Genomic DNA, 27,541 nt, shown 5'->3' with positions numbered 1-27,541 from the left:
GTTAAATGTATAATCAATTAATAAATAAATTGAAGTAAAAAAAGATGAGAAATAAATTAAGTATATAACTCCAATTAGTTGCTAAATTTAGTCTCTTAAGGGCATCAAAAAAGTTTGGCCTGCTTCCCTCTTGGATGCCGCCTTCTTACTTTTGGACGCCTTTGTCATTCCTGAGGGGAAAAAAAAGGTTTGATTTTCTTTTTATTTTAAAGTCATACTTCAACATTACAGACAAAAGTTCTCTTTAAACAATATTCCTTTGGAATGCTTCCAGTAATGCCAAATTAAGCGATTTCTCACCAAATTGGGCGCTTTTGATTCTTACTTTGCAGGCAAAAATGGCTTTGACATAATTTGGGTGGGCTTGGGTCAGTTCAGTGGTTTTTAGTTCCTACTGAAATACGTTTCAACCAGGAAAGTGCGGTCAAGAGATTTATACTAATCCGTTTTATAAATGCAGTTCAAATATCTATCTGACAGGCTGGAGATGACGGCGGGTACTCATACCATCAGGGAGATGATTTCGCCCTTACTCCTCCCTTGCCCCGACTTACCTCCGGGATGCGAATTTGATGCTCCATCTCAGCCATCTCTCGATCCACGGCATAGCTCTCCATGGCATAGCAGCATCGGCTAAGGATCCCAGTTCTGACATCAATAAAACGACCCAACTGTTACATCACTTTAGCCGAACTGAAGTAGGGTTGTTGGAGAGCTGTCCGTGCCCCATACACCGCACGACCCCGCACAGACTCAGAGAGGAAGGAATAGGCAGAGAAGCAATAGCATCAACGCCCCTTTATTTAAAACACACCCAAACAGCATGGAGGTCACTTCTGCTTCCAGCCCTCTCACTCATGACCGACACACGGACACAGATTCACAAGGACTGACACATGGCCTTTTACTATTATTGTTGTTTGGTTTTTGTATGTGTGATATTTGGAAGTGTTATAATATACAAACTGTAAAAACAATGATTATTAAAACCTACAGTCTCGTTTTTTCTCGTGAAATCTTCTAATACAGTGATGATGAGAACCTATTGGTGTGTAGGCGACATCTAGCGGTCAGAATATGACATGCATGGGCAAATCCTGTCACATGAAAAGCCTCTCTGTGAAACAGCTCCTCCTAGCGACCATTTACCGCAGCTGCAGCCTCCTGACTGCTCGTCTTATCAACAGGAACGCCATCTTTAGCCGCTGTGAACTGAAGCCAAGTGTTCAGGTAGAGCCAAGGAGCGAAAGTAGGTCAGGCGCCGCGAAAAACTAAGATTTTTTCAGTCACCTCACTTCGAGAGTCAGCGTTTGTCCATCTCCCGTTGCTGTCATTGGCCCAATGTGTTTGATCGGCCGGACAGTTCGAGCACAGTTTTCTTCTTGTGTCGGTCCAGGTTGACGTGGAGTGACCCGCCTTTTTATCAAACAGCCGGCGGAGGACAAAACCAGGTGAGAGGGTAATGGCTGCCTCATAAACATCGCCTAAATTTTATACGTTGTCGACATATGGTTTTTCCATCTTTACGCTAGCTTATTATGGTTCGTAGCTAATTCGTTTATTATGAGAAACGTTCGACTGTGAGGCCAACTCGTTATTTAGCTACTTTATTTTGTAGTTAAAGGTCATCAGTAATGCTGCTTTGATAAATTGCCTTAGAATAAACGTCGAAGGTACAGGCTAACTTTAATGCTAGCTTCATGGGAGTTTTCACTGGTGTCAAGCCAGCCCTCTCTCAAAAACGGTGTGCCGCTTTTTTACATACATCGCGGTAACTGCAAGAAGGACTTATTTCTAAAGTGAAAGCATACATGAAATTTCAATGTATACCCCCCCTCCGAGATATATTATTAGATTTAGATAGTTATATGTCAAATGTGGAATTTCAAAGTAAAATCCAATTGAAATCATGTATGAATGCATTAATGCCACATGTTGACAAAGCTGTAAATTGAAAACTCCTAGTTTCCACAGACCCATTTTACTTCTCACTTATAGTATCCCACCTGGTGATGCCACAAAAAAAGTTTCAGAGGGATCTTATGTGGAATTTCAAAATAAAACCCAATTGAAATCTGTTATGACCGCATTATCGGCACATGTTGAGAGAGCTGTAAATTGAAAACTCGTAGTATCCACAGACTCATTTCACTTTTAACTTATAGAGACCCACCTGGAGATGCCATAAAAAAGTTTCATAGGGATCTGATGTGGAATTTCAAAATAAAACCCATTAGAAGTCTGGTATAAATGCGTTATCGTCATATGTTGACAGAGCTGTAAAATGAAAATTCCTAGTTTCCACAGACTCATTTCACATCTCACATATAGGATCCCACCTGGTGAGGTCACAAAATAAGTTTCTGATAGATCTGATATGGAATTTCAAAATAAAACCCAATTGAAATCTGTTATTACATCGTTATCGTCACATGTTGACAATGGTGTAAAATGAAAACTCCTAGTTTCCACAGACTCATTTCACTTCTCACTTATAGTATCCCACCTGGTGAGGTCACAAAATAAGTTTCAGCAGGATCTGATGTGGAATTTCAAAATAAAACCCTATTGAATTCTGTTATTACAGCATTATTGCCACATGTTGAAAGAGCTGTAAATTGAAAACTCCTAGTTTCCACAGACTAATTTCACTTCTCACTTATAGAGACCCACCTGGAGATGCCATAAAAAAAGTTTCATAGGGATCTGATGTGGAATTTCAAAATAAAACCCATTAGAAGTCTGGTATAAATGCGTTATCGCCATATGTTGACAGAGCTGTAAAATGAAAACTCCTAGTTTCCACAGATTCATTTCACTTCTCACTTATAGTATCCCACCTGGTGAGTTCACAAAAAAAGTTTCAGATAGATCTGATGTGGAATTTCAAAATAAAACCCAATTGAAATCTGTTATTACATCGTTATCGTCACATGTTGACAATGGTGTAAAATGAAAACTCCTAGTTTCCACAGACTCATTTCACTTCTCACTTATAGTATCCCACCTGGTGAGGTCACAAAATAAGTTTCAGCAGGATCTGATGTGGAATTTCAAAATAAAACCCTATTGAATTCTGTTATTACAGCATTATTGCCACATGTTGAAAGAGCTGTAAATTGAAAACTCCTAGTTTCCACAGACTAATTTCACTTCTCACTTATAGAGACCCACCTGGAGATGCCATAAAAAAAGTTTCATAGGGATCTGATGTGGAATTTCAAAATAAAACCCATTAGAAGTCTGGTATAAATGCGTTATCGCCATATGTTGACAGAGCTGTAAAATGAAAACTCCTAGTTTCCACAGACTCATTTCACTTCTCACTTATAGTATCCCACCTGGTGAGTTCACAAAAAAAATTTCAGAAAGATCTGATGTGGAATTTCAAAATAAAACCCAATTGAAATCTGTTATTACAGCATTATCGCCACATGTTGACAATGGTGTTAATTGAAAACTCCTAGTTTCCACAGAGTCATTTCACTTCTCACTTATAGTAGCCCACCTAGTGAGGCCACAAAATAAGTTACAGAGGGATCTGATGTGGAATTTCAAAATAAAACCCATAAGAAGTCTGGTATAAATGCGTTATCGCCATATGTTGACAGAGCTGTAAAATATAAACTCTTAGTTTCCACAGACTCATTTCACTTCTCACTTATAGTATCCCACCTGCTGAGTTCACAAAAAAAGTTTCAGATAGATCTGATGTGGAATTTCAAAATAAAACCCAATTGAAATCTGTTATTACAAAATTATTTCCACAAGTTGACAAAGCTGTAAAATGAAAACTCCTAGTTTCCACAGACTCATTTCACTTCTCACTGATAGATAACCACCTGGTAATGTCACAAAATAAGTTTCAGAGGGATCTGATTTGGAATTTCAAAATAAAATCCCAGTGAAATCTGTTATTACAGCATTATTGCCACATGTTGACAAAGCTGTAAATTGAAAACTCCTAGTTTCCACAGACTCATTTAACTTCTCACTTATAGTATCCCACCTGGTGAGGCCACAAAAAAACTTTCAGAGGGATCTGATGTGGAATTTCAAAATAAAATCCAATTGAAATCTGTTATGACCGCATTATCGGCACATGTTGAGAGAGCTGTAAATTGAAAACTCCTAGTTTCCACAGAGTCATTTCACTTCTAACTTATAGAGAACCACCTGGAGATGGCATAAAAAACGTTTCATAGGGATCTGATGTGGAATTTTAAAATAAAACCCATAAGAAGTCTGGTATAAATGCGTTATCGCCATATGTTGACAATGGTGTAAAATGAAAACTGCTAGTTTCCACAGAGTCATTTTACTTCTCACTTATAGTATCCCACCTGGTGATGTCACAAAATAAGTTTTAATTGGATCTGATGTGGAATTTCAAAATAAAACCCATTAGAAATCTGGTATAAATGTGTTATCGCCATATGTTGACAGAGCTGTGAAATGAAAACTCCTAGTTTCCACAGAGTCATTTCACTTCTCACTGATAAAATCCCACCTGGTAATATCACAAAATAAGTTTTAGATGGATCTGATGTGGAATTTCAAAATAAAACCCAATTGAAATCTGTTATTACAGCGTTATTGTCATATGTTGACTATGGTGTAAAATGAAAACTCCTAGTTTCCACAGGCTCATTTCACTTCTCACTTATAGTATCCCACCTGGTGATGTCACAAAATAAGTTTTAGATGGATCTGATGTGGAATTTCAAAATAAAACCCAATTGAAGTCTGGTATGCACGCGTTATCACCATATGTTGACAGAGCTGTAAATTGAAAACTCCTTGTTTCCACAGACTCATTTCACTTCTCACTTATAGTATCCCACCTGCTGAGTTAAAAAAAAAAGTTTCAGATAGATGTAATGTGAAATTTCAAAATAAAACCCAATTGAAATCTGTTATTACATCGTTATCGTCACATGTTGACAATGGTGTAAATTGAAAACTCCTAGTTTCCACAGACTCATTTAACTTCTCACTTATAGTATCCCACCTGGTGAGGTCACAAAAAAAGTTTCAGCAGGATCTGATGTGGAATTTCAAAATAAAACCCAATTGAAATCTGTTATTACAGCATTATCGACACATGTTGACAGAGCTGTAAAATGAAAACTCCCAGTTTCCACAGACTCATTTCACTTCTCAATGATAGATATCCACCTGGTGATGTCACAAAAAAAGTTTCAGCAGGATCTGATGTGGAATTTCAAAATAAAACCCTATTGAAATCTGTTATTACAGCATTATGGCCACATGTTGACAGAGCTGTAAAATAAAAACTCCTAGTTTCCACAGACTCATTTCACTTCTCACTTATAGTATCCCACCTGGTGAGGCCACAAAATAAGTTTCAGCACGATCTGATGTGGAATTTCAAAATAAAACCCAATTGAAATCTGTTATTACAGCATTATTGCCACATGTTGACAAAGCTGTAAATTGAAAACTCCTAGTTTCCACAGACTCATTTAACTTCTCACTTATAGTATCCCAGCTGGTGAGGCCACAAAAAAAAGTTTCAGAGGGATCTGATGTGTAATTTCAAAATAATATCCAATTCTAATCAGTTATAAATGCGTTATTGCTATATGTTGACAATGGTGTAAAATGAAAACTGCTAGTTTCCACAGAGTCATTCTACTTCTCACTTATAGTATCCCACCTGGTGATGTCACAAAATAAGTTTTAATTGGATCTGATGTGGAATTTCAAAATAAAACCCATTAGAAATCTGGTATAAATGTGTTATCGCCATATGTTGACAGAGCTGTGAAATGAAAACTACTAGTTTCCACAGACTTATTTCACTTCTCACTGATAGTATCCCACCTGGTGATGTCACAAAATAAGTTTTAGAGCGATCTGATATGGAATTTCAAAATACAATCCAATTCTAATCAGTTATAAATGCGTTATTGCCATATGTTGACAGAGCTGTAAAATGAAAACTGCTAGTTTCCACAGAGTCATTTAACTTCTCACTTATAGTATCCCACGTGGTGATGTCACAAAAAAAGTTTTATTTGGATTTGATGTGGAATTTCAAAATAAAACCCATTAAAAATCTGGTATACATGTGTTATTGTCATAAGGTGACAAAGTTGTAAAAAGCTGGGTTATAGTAATTCCACATCAGATCTATGTGAAACTTATTTTGTGATATCACCAGGTGGGATACTATAAGTGAGAAGTGAAATAACTCTGTGGAAACTAGCAGTTTTCATTTTACAGCTCTGTCAACATATGGCGATAACGTATTTATGCCTGATTTCAATTGGGTTTTATTTTGAAATTACACATCAGATCGTGCTGCAACTTTTTTTGTGACATCACCAGGTGGGTATCTATCATTGAGAAGTGAAATGAGCCTGTGGAAACTAGGAGTTTTCATTTTACAGCTCTGTCAACATATGACGATAACGCTGTAATAACAGATTTCAATTGGGTTTTATTTTGAAATTCCACATCAGATCTATCTGAAACTTTTTTTGTAACATCACCAGGTGGGATACTATAAGTGAGATGTGAAATGAGTCTGTGGAAACTAGGAGTTTTCAATTTACAGCTTTGTCAAAATGTGGAAATAATGCTGTAATAACAGATTTCAATTGGGTTTTATTTTGAAATTCCACATCAGATCTATCTGAAACTTTTTTTGTGAACTCACCAGGTGGGATACTATAAGTGAGAAGTGAAATGAGTCTGTGGAAACTAGGAGTTTTTATTTTACAGCTCTGTCCACATATGGCGATAACGCATTTATACCAGACTTCTAATGCGTTTTATTTTGAAATTCCACATCAGATCCCTCTGAAACTTATTTTGTGACCTCACCAGGTTGGATCCTATAAGTGAGAAGTGAAATGAGTCTATGGAAACTAGGAGTTTTTATATTACAGCTCTGTCAACATATGGCGATAACGCATTTATACCAGATTTCTTATGGGTTTTATTTTAAAATTCCACATCAGATCACTATGAAACGTTTTTTATGGCATCTCCAGGTGGGTCTCTATAAGTTAGAAGTGAAATGACTCTGTGGAAACTAGGAGTTTTCAATTTACAGCTCTCTCAACATGTGCCGATAATGTGGTCATAACAGATTTCAATTGGGTTTTATTTTGAAATTACACATCAGAATTATCTGAAACATTTTTTGTGAACTCACCAGGTGGGATACTATGAGTGAGAAGTGAAATGAGTCTGTGGAAACTAAGAGTTTTCAATTTACAGCTTTGTCAACATGTGGCAATAATGCTGTAATAACAGATTTCAATTGGGCTTTATTTTGAAATTCCACATCAGATCTATTTGAAACTTTTTTTGTGAACTCACCAGGTGGGATACTATAAGTGAGAAGTGAAATGAGCCTGTGGAAACTAGGAGTTTTCATTTTACAGCTCTGTCAACATATGACGATAACGCTGTAATAACAGATTTCAATTGGGTTTTATTTTGAAATTCCACATCAGATCTATCTGAAACTTTTTTTGTAACATCACCATGTGGGATACCATAAGTGAGATGTGAAATGAGTCTGTGGAAACGAGGAGTTTTCATTTTACAGCTCTGTCAACATGTGGCGATAATGCTGTAATAACAGATTTCAATTGGGTTTTATTTTGAAATTCCCCATCAGATCGTGCTGAAACTTTTTTTGTGGCCTCACCAGGTGGGATACTATAAGTGAGAAGTGAAATGAGTCTGTGGAAACTAGGAGTTTTCATTTTACAGCTCTGTCAACATATGGCGATTACGCATTTATACCAGACTTCTAATGGGTTTTATTTTGAAATTCCACATCAGATCCCTCTGAAACTTATTTTGTGGCCTCACTAAGTGGGATACTATGAGTGAGAAGTGAAATGAGTCTGTGGAAACTAGGAGTTTTCAATTTACACCATTGTCATTAGTTGGCGATAATGCTGTAATAACAGATTTCAATTGGGTTTTATTTTGAAATTCCACATCAGATCCTGCTGAAACTTATTTTGTGACCTCACCAGGTGGGATACTATAAGTGAGAAGTGAAATGAGTCTGTGGAAACTAGGAGTTTTAATTTTACAGCTCTGTTAACATATGGCTATAACGCATTTATACCAGACTTCTAATGGGTTTTATTTTGAAATTCCACATCAGATCGTGCTGAAACTTATTTTGTGGCCTCATTAGGTGGGATACTATGAGTAAGATGTGAAGTGAGTCTGTGGAAACTAGGAGTTTTCAATTTACACCATTGTCATTAGTTGGCGATAATGCTGTAATAACAGATTTCAATTGGGTTTTATTTTGAAATTCCAAATCAGATCCCTCTGAAACTTATTTTGTGACCTTTCCAGGTAGAATACTGTCAGTTAGAAGTGAAATGAGTCTGTGGAAACTAGGAGTTTTTATTTTACAGCTCTGTCCACATATGGCGATAACGCATTTATACAAGACTTCTAATGCGTTTTATTTTGAAATTCCACATCAGATCCCTCTGAAACTTATTTTGTGACCTCACCAAGTTGGATCCTATAAGTGAGAAGTGAAATGAGTCTGTGGAAACTAGGAGTTTTTATTTTACAGCTCTGTCAACATATGGCGATAACGCATTTATACCAGACTTCTAGTGGGTTTTATTTTAAAATTCCACATCAGATCCCTATGAAACGTTTTTTATGGCATCTCCAGGTGGGTCTCTATAAGTTAGAAGTGAAATGACTCTGTGGAAACTAGGAGTTTTCAATTTACAGCTCTCTCAACATGTGCCGATAATGTGGTCATAACAGATTTCAATTGGGTTTTATTTTGAAATTACACATCAGAATTATCTGAAACTTTTTTTGTGAACTCACCAGGTGGGATACTATAAGTGAGAAGTGAAATGAGTCTGTGGAAACTAGGAGTTTTCAATTTACAGCTTTGTCAACATGTGGCAATAATGCTGTAATAACAGATTTCAATTGGGCTTTATTTTGAAATTCCACATCAGATCTATTTGAAACTTTTTTTGTGAACTCACCAGGTGGGATACTATAAGTGAGAAGTGAAATGAGCCTGTGGAAACTAGGAGTTTTCATTTTACAGCTCTGTCAACATATGACGATAACGCTGTAATAACAGATTTCAATTGGGTTTTATTTTGAAATTCCACATCAGATCTATCTGAAACTTTTTTTGTAACATCACCATGTGGGATACTATAAGTGAGATGTGAAATGAGTCTGTGGAAACGAGGAGTTTTCATTTTACAGCTCTGTCAACATGTGGCGATAATGCTGTAATAACAGATTTCAATTGGGTTTTATTTTGAAATTCCACATCAGATCGTGCTGAAACTGTTTTTGTGGCCTCACTAGGTGGGATACTATAAGTGAGAAGTGAAATGAGTCTGTCAAAACTAGGAGTTTTCAATTTACAGCTTTGTCAACATGCAGCGATAATGCTGTAATAACAGATTTCAGATGGGTTTCATTTTGAAATTACACATCAGAATTATCTGAAACTTTTTTTGTGGCCTCACCAGGTGGGATACTATAAGTGAGAAGTGAAATGAGTCTGTGGAAACTAGGAGTTTTCATTTTACAGCTCTGTCAACATATGGCGATAACGCATTTATACCAGACTTCTAATGGGTTTTATTTTGAAATTCCACATCAGATCCCTCTGAAACTTATTTTGTGGCCTCACTAGGTGGGATACTATGAGTGAGACGTGAAATGAGTCTGTGGAAACTAGGAGTTTTCAATTTACACCATTGTCATTAGTTGGCGATAATGCTGTAATAACAGATTTCAATTGGGTTTTATTTTGAAATTCCACATCAGATCTATCTGAAACTTTTTTGTGAACTCACCAGGTGGGATACTATAAGTGAGAAGTGAAATGAGTCTGTGGAAACTAGGAGTTTTCAATTTACAGCTCTCTCAACATGTGCCGATAATGCGGTCATAACAGATTTCAATTGGGTTTTATTTTGAAATTACACATCAAAACCCTCTGAAACTTTTTTGTGGCATCACCAGGTGGGATACTATAAGTGAGAAGTAAAATGAGTCTGTGGAAACTAGGAGTTTTTTTCCTAAACATAAGTCAACATTACAGTAAATCCTCTTCAACATATGGTTTTAATTTCGTCTCTAATTGATAATTCACCTGAAACATATACTAAAATATACACATATAAATATATAGTTATATACAGGGAGGGGGGCTTATGTGTAAATATATACATATGAGTATAATAACAGTTCTTACTTTTTGCATTTAATCGAATGAAGGCTTTCTTGCAGTTACCACAATGTATGTAAAAAAGCGGCACACCGTTTTCGAGAGAGGGCTCACTTGACAGCCGTTCGACGAGAGAGGGCTGGCTTGACACCAGTGAGTTTTCCCACCGGCGTCTCGGTTGTGTTGTGACTGCGGGAGGCGTATCCGTGCACTGCGTGTGAAACGCGGTCAGCCTGAGGAATCTGAACGTGTTTGATGACTTTGACATCATTGACATTGATGACAAGACTGTCATACTGGGTACGAGTGTAAAAGTCACGTGACTGGATGACTTGTTAATGTTAACAAAGACTATTAACACCTGGATGGAGTTTAATAAGGAGACACGATTTAAAAATTACAGGTTTCATACTATTGACTATTATTTTTCCAATTAAATAGCTTTTTTAGATGATTGTTGGATTATGTGAAAAAGATGCCATTCTAAAGTGCAGGACTTGGGGCTCTAATGGAGATCTTTATAGACTGTATGAGCTTTTTCCTGACAGCTAAATTAGCACATTCTCACTGTAGCGTCAAGCTGCTAAAACTGTTCCAAACCTCTGATAATTCTTGAAGTATCTCTCCTTCTGTCAGGATGAAGCGAGGCCTCCAAGACAATGAGCCGGAGGATGGCGGTGGCCCCAGCGGCGAATGCGAGAGGACTCTTAAGCGGCTGTGTGATCCGATGAGCCAGGGAGACTTGGAGGGGATCAGCTGGGAGAATTTGCCACAGGAGATTCTGCTTCACATTTTCCAGTATCTGCCTCTTCTGGACAGGGCTTTCGCTTCCCAGGTGCCCATGTGCTTTTATGTTTTTATGGTTAAACTGCAGTCTGAAGCTTGTGTTTATGTTTGATTTCTTCTGAATGCTCTGCTGTTTAGTAAGAAGGGACTGATGACAGCTGCCACTCATTTCTTTTAGCTCTACTTTGTGAAATTACAGAGCAGTTTGGGAAATTGTCGGTTACTTGCAGCACCAAGAATGTGTTACTAGACCTGATGTCATGAGCTTATGCTTGTTTTCCAGGCTTTGTGTGGCATTACCTTCATTATATGGATAATTTTGACTTTTTGTCCTCCTTTAGGGTTACAATTTTCCCAGTTGAGCTGATGTTTTTTTCCGTAATGTTTCACTTTGATTCTTTTTTGTTTGTTTCCAATTTCTCCTTTTTTGCTTTTAGCTAAAAGCCCAAATTCTAATCTGACATTTTAGTTTACTTGAAGAAAGCCACACAGTCTGCATAGAATGAGAGGAACAAACCAGTTTAAATGGCTAAACTGTTGCACAGCATCAGTGCTGCTATAACTAGCTAGTTAAGGGTGAACATTCAAGTGTTCTTGCTTGAAGGCAAACGTTACAAACATTTATGGAAAAAAGGTCTACACACGGTTTCGCCTTTTCTGCAAAGTTACATTTATTTTTATTGTTTGAACAGATGTCATCAGTACTGTTTGTTTTTGCGTTACAGACACAGACTGTGAATCTAATTGAGGAACATCATGTCCTTTCTCTCTTCCCTGCAGGTGTGTCGACGTTGGAATCTGACCTTCCACATGCCAGAGCTGTGGCGCTGCTTTGAGTTTGAGTTGAACCAACCAGCCAGCTCCTACCTGAAGGCAACACACCCAGACCTCATCAAACAGATAATCAAAAAGCACTCCAACCACCTGCAGTACGTCAGCTTCAAGGTATGATAGACACCAGCGTAGCGGTCGAATGAGAGGCGCGCGCGGCGAGGAGGATTGTTACCTTTGTTATTTCTTCTCCGGTGTGCAGGTGGACAGCAGCAGGGAGTCTGCAGAGGCGGCATGCGACATCCTTTCTCAGCTTGTGAACTGCTCTTTGAAAACTTTGGGGCTCATCTCCACAGCCAGGCCCAGCTTCATGGAGATGCCTCGGGTAAGCCTAGAGGGATGGAACCGCTTACCTGCTTAATGCTGTGACCTTGGATTAATGTCTGAAACGCTGCTCGGCTGAAGCATGACAGGCGCCTGCGGGAAGGTCCTAAATTTAATGCAAGTTTTACGATTACATCCAGCTTTTGTTTGTCTTGCCATCAGTATCTTAAAAACAAATGCTACAAACATAGAGGTCGCTGCACCTTTAGCTGTTGTTTCTAACTGTGGGCACAACCCAAAAAAAATCAATCTGTTGTTTTAAAGGCTTTAGCAAGTAAACCTCAAACTTAGAGACACTACATTCCTGTCCCTTTTTGCTTTTTTTGTCAAAACGTATTTTCTTTCTTCCAACAGTCTCACTTCATCTCAGCGCTGACGGTGGTTTTCATCAACTCCAAATCCCTGTCGTCTTTGAGGATCGATGACACGCCTGTAGATGACCCCTCTCTCAAAGTCCTGGTGGCCAACAACAGTGACACACTGAAGCTGCTGAAGATGAGCAGCTGCCCTCACGTGTCACCTGCAGGTACCCTCATTCAAAGCGTGTAGTACGAGAGGAATATTTCTGATAGAGTCTGTATTTTGTGTTTTTATTGTCAAACAGTAATATGTCTGTCCAGGTTATTTAAAAATTTGAGCGATGATTGATGCAAAAGAAGAAGTGAATTAACTTTACAGTGCTTTGGTGCTTTGTTTTGATTTTTTTTTAAAAAGAAGATCTAATTTTTTTTCTCTTGCAAAGATACATAAATATTGGCCCCTTTTCACTTCCTTTCTTTCTGTAAGCTGCAGTTGTATATCCGTGAACACAGTGCGTCTGCACTTTTACATTTGCCTTAAAACGAGACTTGAAATGTTCGAGTACCTTCAACAGTTTTCCCTTTGCTTACAGGGATCCTGTGTGTGGCCGACCAGTGCCATGGCCTGAGGGAGCTGGCCCTCAATTACCACTTGCTAAGCGACGAACTTCTCATCGCGCTGTCCTCCGAGAAGCACGTTCACCTTGAGCACCTTCGCATTGATGTGGTCAGCGAGAATCCAGGACAGCAGTTTCACACCATCAAGAGAAGCAGCTGGGACGCCATGGTACTCCACTCTCCCAAGTTTAATCTAGTCATGTACTTTTTCCTTTACGAGGAAGAGTTCAGCCCTTTCTTCCAAGATGAGATCCCGGTCACGCATTTGTACTTTGGCCGCTCGGTCAGCAAAGACGTGCTGGGACGGGTTGGCCTCACCTGCCCGCGTCTGGTTGAGCTGGTGGTTTGTGCAAATGGGCTGCGGCCGCTGGATGAGGAGCTCATCCGCATCGCCCAGCGATGCACGCAGCTGTCCGCCATTGGTCTGGGGGAGTGCGAGGTTTCTTGCAGCGCCTTTGTGGAATTTGTCAAGATGTGTGGCGACAGACTTAAACAGCTGTCAATCATGGAGGAAGTGCTGGTTCCAGACAGCAGATATGAGCTGGATGACATCCACTGGGAGGTGTCTAAACATTTGGGCCGTGTCTGGTTTCCAGACATGATGCCAACCTGGTAGAGCTCTAAAAAATGTTAGTTAGGGGTGCATCGGTCAGTCGACCAATGAATCAGGCCAGATTTCCTTCATTTTGGGTGACTGACAATCAGCTGATACTTGGATGTGAAATCAGTCTTCTCCATCTCAGCCTCCACAAAGGCTTGAAAGTCCTTCCTGCTAAAATATAAGGGAAGGCAGACTGACGGCTGACAGAACCGCCCACTAGGTTATACGCTTGCATGTGTGTGTGCGTGCTTCTGCAGTTTCAATCGGTGATTCAACCAGTTTGGCAGTTTTTGAATCCTGACTTGCAATTCATGTAAGGTAGAAAAAAAAGTGCTTATGGCCTGTTAGAAAAAAAAAAAAAAAAAAAAAAAAGATCAGTATTTGCAGAATCTAGGATCGGCAGGTTAGGCTTTTTGAAGATCAGTTATCGCCTAGAAAACTACAATCGGTGCACCCCTGACTTTAGCGTGCAAGTTCGTGTGCTTAACCCTTTTTTTTTTAAATAAAAAATGGTGCATACACCATTACATGAAGAAAAAACTCTGGGATATAATCTTAAATAATCTGTTTTTAAAATCATGTATAAATAGTAACTTCTGTGGTCTGTGTTCATAATTTATGTATGCTATTCTATTTTTGCTTTATTAGATTCCGCTTGTTTTTATTTGGGACATCTTGCACCTTATCCTCCTCAGCCCTGCAAAGAGGAGCTATGTAGTGTTGAAGGGCAGAAGAAACTATGGATATTTGGTAAAGACACATCATGATTTGTATCTAGCATCTGAGATTTATTTGCGTTTGGATTGTGGGAACAGCATTTCCTAAATGAAGAGGCCAAACCTGACCGTCGACTCATTAGGACATAAAAAAGGACAAACTCAAGAATTATCCGCTATTCAAATATTAATCCACTTTTGGAATTAAGTCTTGTGTGAGTCGGATAATCGTATTGTAATGATTTAGAGCAGTGAAGGAGTCAGAATGAACCCTGCTGTGCGTTTGTTAACTCCTGATTTCAATGCTTGTGAATGTTTGGATTTGTTTCTACAGATAATCATTTCATTATGAAGGGACAGCTTTCACACAAAGCTGCCGTTTCAGTGTGTGTGTGTGCGTGTGTGTGTATGTGTGTGATCATGTGACGGCGGTCAAGTAGAGTGGAAGTCTTAGTTCAGTTGGTATGTAATAGACCTCCACCATGGTTTCCCTAAAGCACTACTTCACTCTTTTGAATGTATTTGGTGTTATTGTCTTTGTAAATATCTGTCTGTTATGATTGAAATTTTATTTTGAAAAGCATCGTTTTCTGCCTGACCTGAATTGCTGTGCTTATTGCAAACAAAGTATAAGAGAAATTTTAACAACATATTTAAATTAAATATATTAAATAGTCAGATACTTTTTGTAGCACTTTTATTCCATTAAGGTCCTAATAAAGCAATACCTGTCAGGATGTACAGTTAATGGATAGTATCTCTATTTTAGCAATGACCTGTACTAAGAGATGACTTGTTTTTAAGAATGTTGTTTTTGGAAATATGTGGTGTATTAGGATGGTGTGATTGATACTGTGGTCTACTTGGACAACACAGATGTTCATCATGTTAAATCATGCAGGAGCTTTTTTCCCCCCAACTCACAAGGCTTACAATTCAGCCTCTGTATTCAGAAAAAAAATATACATTCACAAGTCTGGGGGGGTCAAAATCAGTTAAATTGACAAAGTTGTGGTCTAATTTGAGTGTTTTTTTCTAAGATATGTAAGGGTATACGGTACATGTTTAGAGAGGCAGCTCTTTCAATGCAAGAAAAATGTGATTTTAAATGAATCTAATCTGTAGCCCAGATGCAGAGGATGCCATATTTTGCTCTTGTAAGTCTAACATCAAACCATAAATGGTGTACTGATATGTTGAAGTTAAGTTGGGGGAGAAAAATTAAAACTTTGAGGTCTATGTTTTTGAGCTTTCTTTTCATCATTTAGCACCTTGGGACTAATCTGTACAAGTCATGTAGATGCATCAGATTAAATTATACATTTTTTGTTTTTATATTTACTGCTAATGTAAATAAAAAAATTAATGTTAAAACTAACTTGTTACAGCTTCTTTGCGTCAAAACGTAATTTGCATTATACTGTTTAAGTCAAGTTTTTAATTTTTTTGCTCAGTTTTAGAAAATGCGCCCTCTGCTGGTAGAAAAATGCATTGTTATTTGAATTTGCCACAATTTTTAGCACAACAATCTTCTGACTGATATAAGAATTTTCTTAGCAGAAACCAGCTTTTTGGTGCTTTCTTTTTCTTTTTTTTCTTTTAAACTTCAGACTTAATTTTTCAAAACTTTGACAACACACATGCACAAGTCAGTTTTATATGTTCTGTGCCACAACAACCAGAGACTTATTTTCTCACAGTTTCTCCTGAGGTTGTTGGAGTTGAAAGTTCAAGTAGAGAACTTGCTTTTTTGAAACTATATTTTATGAGCTAAACTGAAGGAGAAAAGATCAATATATAGCACTTGATCAACAACAGAGCTTAAAAAGTAAATGAGAGCTGTTCTAAAATACACTTATCACTGAGAAATAGGCTGAGCACAAAAACCAGATGTTGGAAACGCTAATAATTGGAGCCTCCCTCTCTGTGAACAGCTGCATAACCAGTCAAATGTAGCATCACAGGCGGCGGACCGCTCCACCACAGCTAATGGGTTGGGAAACGGTGACGCCGTTTCCCATCCAGAGCCGCAGTGGCTGAACAGCAGCCGACCCAGAGGGAGAGGAAGGACTGAGGAAGCACCGAAAATGAAAAAGTAAACATAATGATAAAAGCAATAGACAATAAAACATTGAAATAAGGTAAATTAAAATTAAAATAAAACATTAAAAATCTAGTGTAAGTTCTTAAAACAAGTGGATACATAAATAAATCAATAAATTAAGGTAGTAAAAAATTAGCCGAAAGCCAGGTTAAAAAGATGGATCTTTAGCTTTTTCTTAAAAACGTCATGCTCTCTGCGGCGCTCAGGTCCTCTGGCATAAACGGGGGCCATAGTGCTGAAAAGATGCTTCTCCGTAGGTTTTGGTGTTTACAGTCGGAATGGTTAACAGACCAGTGCCAGAGGATCTCAGGGTCCGCGAGGGTTCATACTTACTAAAAGATTGGATAGAAGGCTCAAGACCTTTAAGACATTTAAAAACTGTTTGATAGATAGATAGACATTTTTTCCAGATGTCGGACGGAAGTAGTTGTCGTAACTTGCAAAGACACGCCCACATCTGAAGGACACGATTCTCCAGTTTGGGGCTCGGCAAACTTCGTTCAATCCCGAAAGAAAAGGACGTGTTGCTGCTTTTCCACACAGGAGATGCTGGCGGTGGCCGGACTTCAGGGCAGGTATTTATATATGCATACCCATACATTTTGTTCTGAGTTATTTTTCAATCTAACTTAAAGTAAACTCATTAGCATACAGTTGGTAAGGGACCTAGTAAGCTAAAGCTAACGCCACATTAGCTAGCTAGCGAAGTTCATCTTTGGGCTAAGTTACGACGCTGAAGTTAGCTTCCGATTCACAGCTTCCGATTCGCGAGGGCACAAAAGAAACATTCCGCTGCAGTTTTCGCACTAAGACCACCCTAAAACCGGGTCCTGTTCAAAAGCCGCTGGACCTGGACTGCTCAAACCTGGATTAAATTATACATTAGATACTAAAGAACACATTAAACACAGTTTCAGATTTGTGAAACCTTCCTCTGATTTGTGAAAATCTCAAATAGGCTGATTTTTATCGCATTTTACGCACTGAGTCCACCTTAGACCAGGTCCTGTTCAGAAACCGCAGGATCTGGACTGCTCAAATCTGGATTAAATAATAATTTAGATAGTAAAGAACACGTTAAACCCCGTTTTCTGATTTGTGAAACTTTCCTCTGATTTGTGAAAATGTGAAATAGATTGATTTTTATCCAATTTTACGCACTGAGTCCACCTTAGACCAGGTCCTGTTCAAAAACCACTGGACCTGGACTACTCAAACCTGGATTAAATTATGCATTAGATACTAAAGAAAACACATTAAATACAGTTTCTGATTTGTGAAACCTTCCTCTGATTTGTGAAAATCTGAAATAGATTGATTTTTATCCAATTTTACGCACTGAGTCCACCTTAGACCAGGTCCTGTTCAAAAACCGCAGGACCTGGACTGCTCAAACCTGGATTAAATTATAATTAAGATAGTAAAGAACACTTAAACACAGTTTCTGATTTGTGAAACCTTCCTCTGATTTGTGAAAATGTGAAATAGGTTGATTTTTATCCCATTTTACACACTTAGTCCACCTCAGACCAGGTCCTGTTCCCAAACCGCAGGACCTGGACTGCTCAAACCTGGATTAAATTATGCATTAGATACTAAAGAAAACACGTTAAATACAGTTTCTGATTTGTGAAACCTTCCTCTGATTTGTGAAAATGTGAAATAGATTGATTTTTACAGCATTTTACGCACTGAGTCCACCTTAGACCAGGTCCTGTTCCAAAACCGCAGGACCTGGACTCCTCAAACCTGGATTAAATTATGCATTAGATACTAAAGAACACATTAAATACAGTTTCTGATTTGTGAAACCTTTCTCTGATTTGTGAAAATGTGAAATAGATTGATTTTTATCGCATTTTACGCCCAGAGTCCACCTTAGACTAGGTCCTGTCCAAAACCGCAGGACCTGGACTGCTCAAACCTGGATTAAATAATAATTTAGATACTAAAGAACACAATAAATGCTGTTTCTGATTTGTGAAACCTTCCTCTGATTTGTGAAAATGTGAAATAAGTTGATTTTTAATCACATTTTACGCACTAAGTCCACTTCAGACCGGGTCCTGTTCAAACACCACTGTGGGAAAAAGTATCATTTCATCGAATTTTATGCAATTTAAGGATAATGGGGACAAGGGAAGGACAACTTTAAGGAAAACACCATAACAGGGACTTTAAAGTAAATCAGAAAACAAACCAAGAAATATTGAACAGAAAAACAAAACTTAAGTCAGTGGTACATGCTAACCATGACCATAACTATTTGTCCAATCTGACATCTGTTTCCCAGTTTCTTTTGTATGTTGAGATTTTGAGACTCAGTGCGTAAAATGCGATAAAAATCAACCTATTTCACATTTTCACAAATTAGAGGAAGGTTTCACGAATCAGAAACAGTGTTTAATGTGTTCTTTACTATCTTAATTATAATTTAATCCAGGTTTGAGCAGTCCAGGTCCAGCGGTTTTTGAACAGGACCCGGTCTGAAGTGGACTCAGTGCGTAAAATGGGATAAAAATCAACCTATTTGACATTTTCACAAATCAGAGGAAGGTTTCACAAATCAGAAACTGTGTTTATTGTGTTCTTTACTATTTTAATTATAATTTAATCCAGGTTTGAGCAGTCCAGGTCCAGCGGTTTTCGAACAGGACCTAGTCTAAGGTGGACTCTGGGCGTAAAATGCTGTAAAAATCAACCTATTTCACATTTTCACAAATCAGAGGAAGGTTTCACAAATCAAAAACTATATTTAATGTATTCTTTAGTATCTAATGCATAATTTAATCCAGGTTTGAGCAGTCCAGGTCCTGCGGTTTTGGAACAGGACCTGGTCTAAGGTGGACTCAGTGCGTAAAATGCGATAAAAATCAATCTATTTCAGATTTTCACAAATCAGAGGAAGGTTTCACAAATCAGAAACTGTATTTAATGTGTTTTCTTTAGTATCTAATGCATAATTTAATCCAGGTTTGAGCAGTCCAGGTCCTGCGGTTTGGGAACAGGACCTGGTCTGAAGTGGACTAAGTGTGTAAAATGGGATAAAAATCAACCTATTTCACATTTTCACAAATCAGAGGAAGGTTTCACAAATCAGAAACTGTGTTTATTGTGTTCTTTACTATTTTAATTATAATTTAATCCAGGTTTGAGCAGTCCAGGTCCTGCGGTTTTTGAACAGGACCTAGTCTAAGGTGGACTCTGGGCGTAAAATGCTGTAAAAATCAATCTATTTCACATTTTCACAAATCAGAGGAAGGTTTCACAAATCAAAAACTATATTTAATGTATTCTTTAGTATCTAATGCATAATTTAATCCAGGTTTGAGCAGTCCAGGTCCTGCGGTTTTGGAACAGGACCTGGTCTAAGGTGGACTCAGTACGTAAAATGCGATAAAAATCAATCTATTTCAGATTTTCACAAATCAGAGGAAGGTTTCACAAATCAGAAACTGTATTTAATGTGTTTTCTTTAGTATCTAATGCATAATTTAATCCAGGTTTGAGCAGTCCAGGTCCTGCGGTTTGGGAACAGGACCTGGTCTGAAGTGGACTAAGTGTGTAAAATGGGATAAAAATCAACCTATTTCACATTTTCACAAATCAGAGGAAGGTTTCACAAATCAGAAACTGTGTTTAAGTGTTCTTTACTATCTTAATTATAATTTAATCCAGGTTTGAGCAGTCCAGGTCCTGCGGTTTTTGAACAGGACCTAGTCTAAGGTGGACTCAGTGCGTAAAATGCTGTAAAAATCAATCTATTTCACATTTTCACAAATCAGAGGAAGGTTTCACAAATCAGAAACTGTGTTTATTGTGTTCTTTACTATTTTAATTATAATTTAATCCAGGTTTGAGCAGTCCAGGTCCTGCGGTTTTTGAACAGGACCTAGTCTAAGGTGGACTCTGGGCGTAAAATGCTGTAAAAATCAATCTATTTCACATTTTCACAAATCAGAGGAAGGTTTCACAAATCAAAAACTATATTTAATGTATTCTTTAGTATCTAATGCATAATTTAATCCAGGTTTGAGCAGTCCAGGTCCTGCGGTTTTGGAACAGGACCTGGTCTAAGGTGGACTCAGTGCGTAAAATGCGATAAAAATCAATCTATTTCAGATTTTCACAAATCAGAGGAAGGTTTCACAAATCAGAAACTGTATTTAATGTGTTTTCTTTAGTATCTAATGCATAATTTAATCCAGGTTTGAGCAGTCCAGGTCCTGCGGTTTGGGAACAGGACCTGGTCTGAAGTGGACTAAGTGTGTAAAATGGGATAAAAATCAACCTATTTCACATTTTCACAAATCAGAGGAAGGTTTCACAAATCAGAAACTGGGTTTAACGTGTTCTTTACTATCTAAATTATTATTTAATCCAGGTTTGAGCAGTCCAGGTCCTGTGGTTTTTGAACAGGACCTGGTCTAAGGTGGACTCAGTGCGTAAAATGCGATAAACATCAATCTATTTCAGATTTTCACAAATCAGAGGAAGGTTTCACAAATCAGAAACTATATTTAATGTGTTCTTTAGTATCTAATGTATAATTTAATCCAGGTTTGAGCAGTCCAGGTCCAGCGGTTTTTGAACAGGACCTGGTCTAAGGTGGACTCAGTGCGTAAAATGCGATAAACATCAATCTATTTCAGATTTTCACAAATCAGAGGAAGGTTTCACAAATCAGAAACTATATTTAATGTGTTCTTTAGTATCTAATGTATAATTTAATCCAGGTTTGAGCAGTCCAGGTCCAGCGGTTTTTGAACAGGACCCGGTTTTGGGTGATCTTAATGCGAAAAATGCAGCGGAATGTTTCTTTTGTGCCTTCGCGAATCGGAAGCTGTGAATCGGAAGCCAACTTCAGCGTCGTGGCTAAGTTTGACTGTAGCTCCTTCGCGTAATAGTTAAGTGTTTTATAGGCTTTATGCAAGTTGATCAGCGTATTTATATTTATTGTTGTTATTAATTAGTCACTTATTAGGGTTGTTACTCAGTCATGTATTCCAACCTAATAAGTAATAAAACAAAAAATATTATGCTAACTAGTAGTTGGTGGCTCGTTGAGTTGGAAAATGTGGAAATTCGTCTCCTGAAATAATGTTTAATCTATAAAAACAACTTTATAACAGTTAACGGCAACATTAAACTGTTAAGTTTGCCAAGGCTGTCACAGTAAGACAAACGATTATGACTTGTATACCATTCTTTACATAGAAAAATTGGTATGTTTGTGTTGATCCGTTAATATTACTGAAGGTACTACTTTACTTTCTCTGTATTTTCTGACTGCATACCCTGGGTTTCTTCCCCACATGCGTTCATTGCTTTGGCATGAGTAACAGTGACATACACATCTGCAGACATTTCCTGTTTACAGAGGGATTGCATTTGAATTAAAGCATACGTGTTTCTATTTTTGTCTAATTCAACAGCATTTCTAATGCCCTGGCCAGTGCAATCTGTGAAAGATGCAAAAGTGGTTTTGCTGCAACAGAGAAAATTGTCAACAGTAATGGAGAGCTGTATCACGAACAGTGCTTTGTGTGCGCCCAGTGTTTCCAGCAGTTTCCTGAAGGTCTCTTTTATGAGGTAGTGCGCCATAGAAGTTCACATTATAGCTCACATACAATTAAACAGCCTTTATTTTGCGTATCATTGTAATAAAACAGAAATAATGTGCCCTAAACATGTAAATTATTAACCTGAGATTTTGTATTTTGTATTAATTCATACCACTGAGATTTTGATTGGTGTTGTTTACAGTTTGAAGGAAGAAAATACTGTGAACATGACTTCCAGATGCTCTTTGCTCCTTGCTGCCATCAGTGTGGTAAGTAGGTCTGGGCCGCCTTACACCTGTATTTAAGTTTACAAAGATGTCCATCAGTTTACCATACTTATGTGTATTGTTCACTCAAACACAAAATGGTGCAATAAAACGGATGGTTATATTGGTTTTACGCTGCATTTTATTACAAATTTTAGTTTCTTTTTTTCTTATTTTTTGAAATGCTTGAACATCATTTGAGCTTCTTTAGTTTCTTTTCTAAAAATTTGGTCGTCAAATATCATGTCTTCTAAACCACTGAATTCAAACTAGAGCTGATCTTCTCACAGGTGAATTCATCATTGGACGTGTTATTAAGGCTATGAACTACAGTTGGCACCCTGATTGTTTTTGCTGCGATATATGCCAGGCTGTGCTCGCAGATGTTGGATTTGTCAAAAATGCTGGCAGGCAAGTATTGTCTCATTCAAGTCTTAGTTTAACAGCAAGACAGCCCGGAGAAAAGATGGTTTCTATTGTCGAACTGTAGACTGATGAATTTGAATAGATCTCTGATTTATTTAGACAAATGTGCTTAAGTACCATGTGAGACAACTGAAATCCAATTGAGAAAAATCCTGTATTTCTTTTCTTTTTTTTCAGACATCTGTGTCGCCCGTGCCACAACCGGGAGAAAGCTCGTGGCTTGGGCAAATATATCTGCCAGAAGTGCCATGCCATTATTGACGAGCTACCACTTATCTTCAAGAATGACCCGTATCACCCAGATCACTTCAACTGCAACAACTGCGGGTCAGTCTTTAACATTCGTAATATTTGTCAGCGCGTAATTGTGCTTCATTTGAAATGTCTGCTCCTCACTGTTTAATGTGCATTTCTTTACGATTTCATTTCTCAGGAAGGAGTTGACAGCTGATGCCAGAGAGCTGAAGGGAGAGCTCTTCTGCTTGCCTTGCCATGACAAGATGGGCGTGCCGATCTGTGGTGCCTGCAGGAGGCCCATTGAGGGGCGTGTGGTCAACGCCATGGGCAAGCAATGGCACGTAGAGGTTTGTCATCGCTGATCATTTCACTTTCATTTCTGTACCTTAAAAAATGTATATATATCGCAAGCCTATATTAAGAAAGGATTTGCCCCCATTCTGCCAAGCTTAGGCTCTTAGATCACTCTGGAATGTGTTTTGAAATTAAAATAAGGAATACTTTGTTTTTAACTTGAAGCTTGCTTGGGAAGAAAAAAGGTTTCTGTTATTTTCAGAGGAAGCCTAATTGGGTTTGTGGAGAATACATTTCCTCATATCAATTTGATTACAATTTTCAAGATAAACTACTTAATAAGAAGGGATGAATAACATCGAGCTTAATAGGTATCAAATTATGTCACTTAGTTTCATATACAATGAAAGGCAGTAGTCCCACTATTTATGCTTGGAAGTTTTTAAGGAAATAAATCCCACTTTCTGGCTTAATAGAAACCATAGTTTACATAAACTTTCCTAAACACATTTTTCTTTGATCATGACAGGCATTAGTAAGGTTTGCAGCAGTAGCATCTACATCTTCAAACAGCTGCATATGGTTATAGCAAAGATCTTGTTCTGACTAGAAAAGGGTCTTCAACCTGAAGCTCTGGAGCCCAATGTGGCTCCTTTATCCCTCCATTGTTTCTCTTTGGTTTTGAAGAAAAATGCTAACAGTTTGAATTAATTAATTGGTTAATTTGCTTCACTTGATTAAGGTTTGTCACTTCTGTTTAGATTTTTACTGTATCAGATTACTGACATAACTGTTCTATTGTTAGAATAAGCTTTTGGCTCATATTCTTATCCTCTGCAGCACTAGAATGTCTCGTTTCTGTTCAAAGTTCTTCAACACCCACTCCAATCAAAATTGTTTTTGGTGTTTTTTTATTTTTTTTTTATTTATATTTTTGACAGGCAATATCAACGTTTACATCATTGTTACATTGTTTCCAAGTTACACATCATTTTACATCAAATATATTTTCAGTCAGTAAATCAGAATGCGTGTTTTTGATCATTTTGTACTCTTCCCCTCTTTTTTATGTTTTTGGTGTTTTTAACATGTGGCATTTTGTCATGATGGAGGACATATTAAGAAAATTAAGATCAAAACTGCATTTCTGAGTATTTCTTGGTTCAAATGGTTGTGAATCAGGAGCAGACAAAAATAGAATACAGATAAAAAAAAAGGATTTTACACAAGTGTCATGTTTATATTTGGTACTAAAAGTGGATAAAGACGCTCCAAATTCATAATAGAAACTTCCATGTTGAAATTGGCTGTCTTGCATTTTTATACAAGTAAATGTGGAGAAGCTGGATGTGATTTAAATATGGGTGTTTTTCATTTAGAAAGAAACTTGGATGGCAGTTGTCAAAACTGAAAGAAGCCAAATTTGTTAAATAGGATTATCTTTGGATAAACATCTAGAATAAATAAGTTATAAATCAAATATTGTAAACATTCAAGAGCTACGTTTTTTACATGAATGGCTTATTGGCACAAAAACATAAACTAAGTGTATTCTTCTAAAAAGTAGCAGGGATGTTACAGCTCTTGCTGGGTTTAGTCAGTACCAAACCCACCCAAATGGCTCTTTCAGCATTAAAGGTTGCAGATCCCTTTGAGTAGAAGATGTACCATCACATCCTAAATATTATCTCCAGGGGTAGTAATCAGGCTCATTGTGACTGTTTTTTGTCTGAGAATAGTGTTTCATGCTTTGCCAAACCTTCACATTTCAAGCCTGGAAAAGTCCTGCATTTGTTTTAGAATTTTGCCCTCCTTTTCTGCCATGGTTTGGTGTTTTATCCATGTGGAAAGTGTTTTCATGAATGTGTGCAGGCATATCACAAAAGGATTTTTATCCATTCTGCTCGAGGCTAAATTTCTTCCAAAATGAAGAAAAATACAGTTCTTTCTATTCTTAATGTTTTGTCAAACTTAAAATAATCTGTCAGTAAATTGACCACAAAAGCCTCTGAATTATAAATGTTTGTGAGCAAGAAAGAAGAAGTGGCAGATAAATTCCAGTTTACTCTTCATCAGCAGTCGGGGCCAGTGTAAATTCTAGTATATAGAATTCAAATGAATATATTTGGTAATCAAAAGGGTAATTTCATTGGTACATTAAAGTATAATTTGTGATTAAAAGGTAAAGAAACAATTTAGGTTATGAGAAGGTTTTGTTCTGAAAGTGTTCATTCATTTTATTAGTTTTCAATCTCTTTTTCTGTAATCAGCCTTCTACCTGCAGACAGGTGTGACTAAGAAGAAGAGAGGAGAGGAAGGGTTTTAACTAAACACAGTAGAAATTCAGACACTCTGAACCAATAAATCCATTGGAAGAAAGGCTTGGATCTCTGCGAGGGCTTTTGAATTGGGAGTTGACAAACCTCCTCTGACTGAAGACAAACACAACAGCTGGATTTTTGTTTTTGTTTGCAGCATTTCGTGTGTGCCAAATGTGAGAAGCCTTTCCTAGGGCATCGCCATTACGAGAGGAAGGGCTTGGCTTACTGTGAGACTCATTATAACCAGGTGAGAACTCAAACTTTGGTAGGACACAATAAAGCACTACAATGTTGGTACAGAACCAAAACAAGGATTTGTACTGGCTGAATAAACACTCCATCTATTTTTTTCTTTCCCTTAAGCTCTTTGGTGATGTGTGCTATCTTTGCAACCGTGTGATTGAAGGCGATGGTGAGTATCCGTGTGATGAAGCACTTAATTAGTGTGGTTGATGGTTCAGCAGTTTACACAGAGCTGCTTGGAGAGGCAGACTTTCTCTGGAATCAGTGTTTTTCTGTTACTCCCTCAGTTGTTTCTGCTCTCAACAAAGCCTGGTGCGTCAGTTGTTTCTCCTGCTCCACCTGCAACACCAAACTCACTCTCAAGTAAGTGCTTTTACATTTTTTTCCCCATGTTTTATAAAACCCAAACTATATTCAAATCTAGAAGACATTTCTTCTGATTGCATGCATCCTTTTCACGTTCAGCTGAGGAGCTGAAATCCTTCTTTAATGCAATTCTAAACACTGGGGAGTATTTATGACATAGAGTATAGCTCCCCACTCTGAGCTCTCAGCAATGGGGAGCAGGAGGAGGGTGGGGTCGCTCTGTGCCCATAGTCCCACCCACGACTCAGAGGTGAATTTCTAATGAACTCCTGCCACTCTGCAGAAACTGTGTCTTAGAAAGAGACACCGTTTTTTTTTTTTGCATTCACAATCACAATTAAAAGACCACTGGAAATGCTTTTGAAATAGACAAAATGATGATCTCAGAGAGACTTTAAACACAAGCAACACTGCTTTATTGTAATGAATATGTTGTAAAGATGCAATTGAAAATCATCTGATTTGTCTTTTCTTTCTTTTTCGGGCACATTTGTTTATTTTCTTTTACAGGAACAAGTTTGTGGAGTTTGACATGAAGCCTGTTTGTAAAAAATGCTACGAGAAGTTTCCTCTGGAGCTCAAGAAAAGACTGAAGAAGTTGGCTGAGGTTTTGGGACGCAAGTGAAGTGCCTGTGGATCGCCAAAGGGCTTCCTATTTTTATTTCTGTGATGATTACATTCAAAGGAGAAAATTGATTAAAAACCCATAAATCTTTCTAAAGATCAACATACTAACCTCGATGCTCGCCTTTCTCTTTGGTAACAGTTCATATTTTATTTCATAAAGTTTTACATAGATGGTGTTTTTCTTTCTGTTTATAACTTTCGTTTTTACTTTTAATGTTTTATTTTTTTTAATAAAGTGTATTTGTTTTTTTATACTGAAAATTGTATTCTTTATCATTTGCTACTTTAACCTGCTCCTGTACAGTGTAACCTAAAATCCAAACTTCTGATTCCAAAGAAACTTACCATCTTCCTTTTGCAAAGTAGGAAACGCAAATCACATTTTTATATATTAACTTTTAATACTCAAGGATAAAAGAAGAACCACAGTTTTGTTTTATGCATTATTTTTGACTTTTAAAATGTGTGTGTGTTTTTATTTTTTTTACAATATATTGTGTTATGGTGAGCCCCTTGATTTGGGAGACATCACAACAAATGGTACCTCAATGTGTGAAAGACCTCAGAATCCTATTGATCACACATGTACTCTTAGGTACGCTAGTTTAATAATGTAATAACATTTCATTGTACTGAATTTTTATTAAAATGTGTTTTGTGTGCTTGTTTGTAAAACGGAGTGTGCAT

At 37.6% G+C, this 27,541-nt stretch overlaps 2 protein-coding genes across 3 annotated transcripts; both read left to right on the top strand.

Annotated features, from left to right (window-relative positions):
• The first annotated feature begins 1,133 nt into the window (after nt 1–1,133).
• On the top strand, nt 1,134–15,784 carry LOC101155502 (F-box/LRR-repeat protein 3). 2 transcript variants are annotated; one of them, XM_004067074.5, is made up of 6 exons: nt 1,134–1,451; nt 10,868–11,066; nt 11,798–11,962; nt 12,051–12,173; nt 12,527–12,698; nt 13,065–15,784. In XM_004067074.5, the coding sequence occupies exons 2-6, from the start codon at nt 10,869–10,871 to the stop codon at nt 13,703–13,705; spliced, it is 1,299 nt and encodes a 432-aa protein (XP_004067122.1). In that variant the 5' UTR covers nt 1,134–1,451; nt 10,868; the 3' UTR covers nt 13,706–15,784. The 2 variants fall into 2 exon arrangements, with proteins under 2 accessions (XP_004067122.1, XP_020568690.1); XM_020713031.3 differs by having other exon boundaries at nt 1,135–1,459.
• Nucleotides 15,785–16,739: 955 nt separating this feature from the next.
• On the top strand, nt 16,740–27,529 carry LOC101155756 (LIM and senescent cell antigen-like-containing domain protein 1). Its single transcript, XM_004067075.5, has 10 exons — nt 16,740–17,085; nt 21,946–22,102; nt 22,277–22,343; nt 22,631–22,751; nt 22,944–23,093; nt 23,200–23,350; nt 25,773–25,865; nt 25,982–26,030; nt 26,149–26,224; nt 26,738–27,529. Exons 1-10 carry the CDS (start codon nt 17,057–17,059, stop codon nt 26,850–26,852), a joined length of 1,008 nt encoding a protein of 335 aa, XP_004067123.1. The 5' UTR covers nt 16,740–17,056; the 3' UTR covers nt 26,853–27,529.
• Nucleotides 27,530–27,541: the final 12 nt, after the last annotated feature.

The sequence above is a fragment of the Oryzias latipes genome, chromosome 3 (genome assembly GCF_053564925.1).
Source record: "Oryzias latipes strain Hd-rR chromosome 3, Olatipes_Hd-rR_3.1".
Taxonomy (NCBI): Eukaryota; Metazoa; Chordata; class Actinopteri; order Beloniformes; family Adrianichthyidae; genus Oryzias; species Oryzias latipes.
Note: the sequence above shows the minus strand (reverse complement) of the source record. Positions and strands in the feature narration are given on the sequence as shown.

Excerpts from the sequence above, each read along its gene's own strand:
- LOC101155756 (XM_004067075.5), top strand. The coding sequence starts at position 17,057 with ATGCTGGCGGTGGCCGGACTTCAGGGCAG. Across the intron at positions 22,344-22,630 it reads TCCTTGCTGCCATCAGTGTG|GTGAATTCATCATTGGACGT; the intron begins GTAAGTAGGTCT and ends ATCTTCTCACAG. Across the intron at positions 25,866-25,981 it reads GTGAGACTCATTATAACCAG|CTCTTTGGTGATGTGTGCTA; the intron begins GTGAGAACTCAA and ends CTTTCCCTTAAG.
- LOC101155502 (XM_004067074.5), top strand. The coding sequence starts at position 10,869 with ATGAAGCGAGGCCTCCAAGACAATGAGCCGGAGGATGGCGGTGGCCCC. Across the intron at positions 11,067-11,797 it reads ACAGGGCTTTCGCTTCCCAG|GTGTGTCGACGTTGGAATCT; the intron begins GTGCCCATGTGC and ends TCTTCCCTGCAG. Across the intron at positions 12,699-13,064 it reads CCCTCACGTGTCACCTGCAG|GGATCCTGTGTGTGGCCGAC; the intron begins GTACCCTCATTC and ends CTTTGCTTACAG.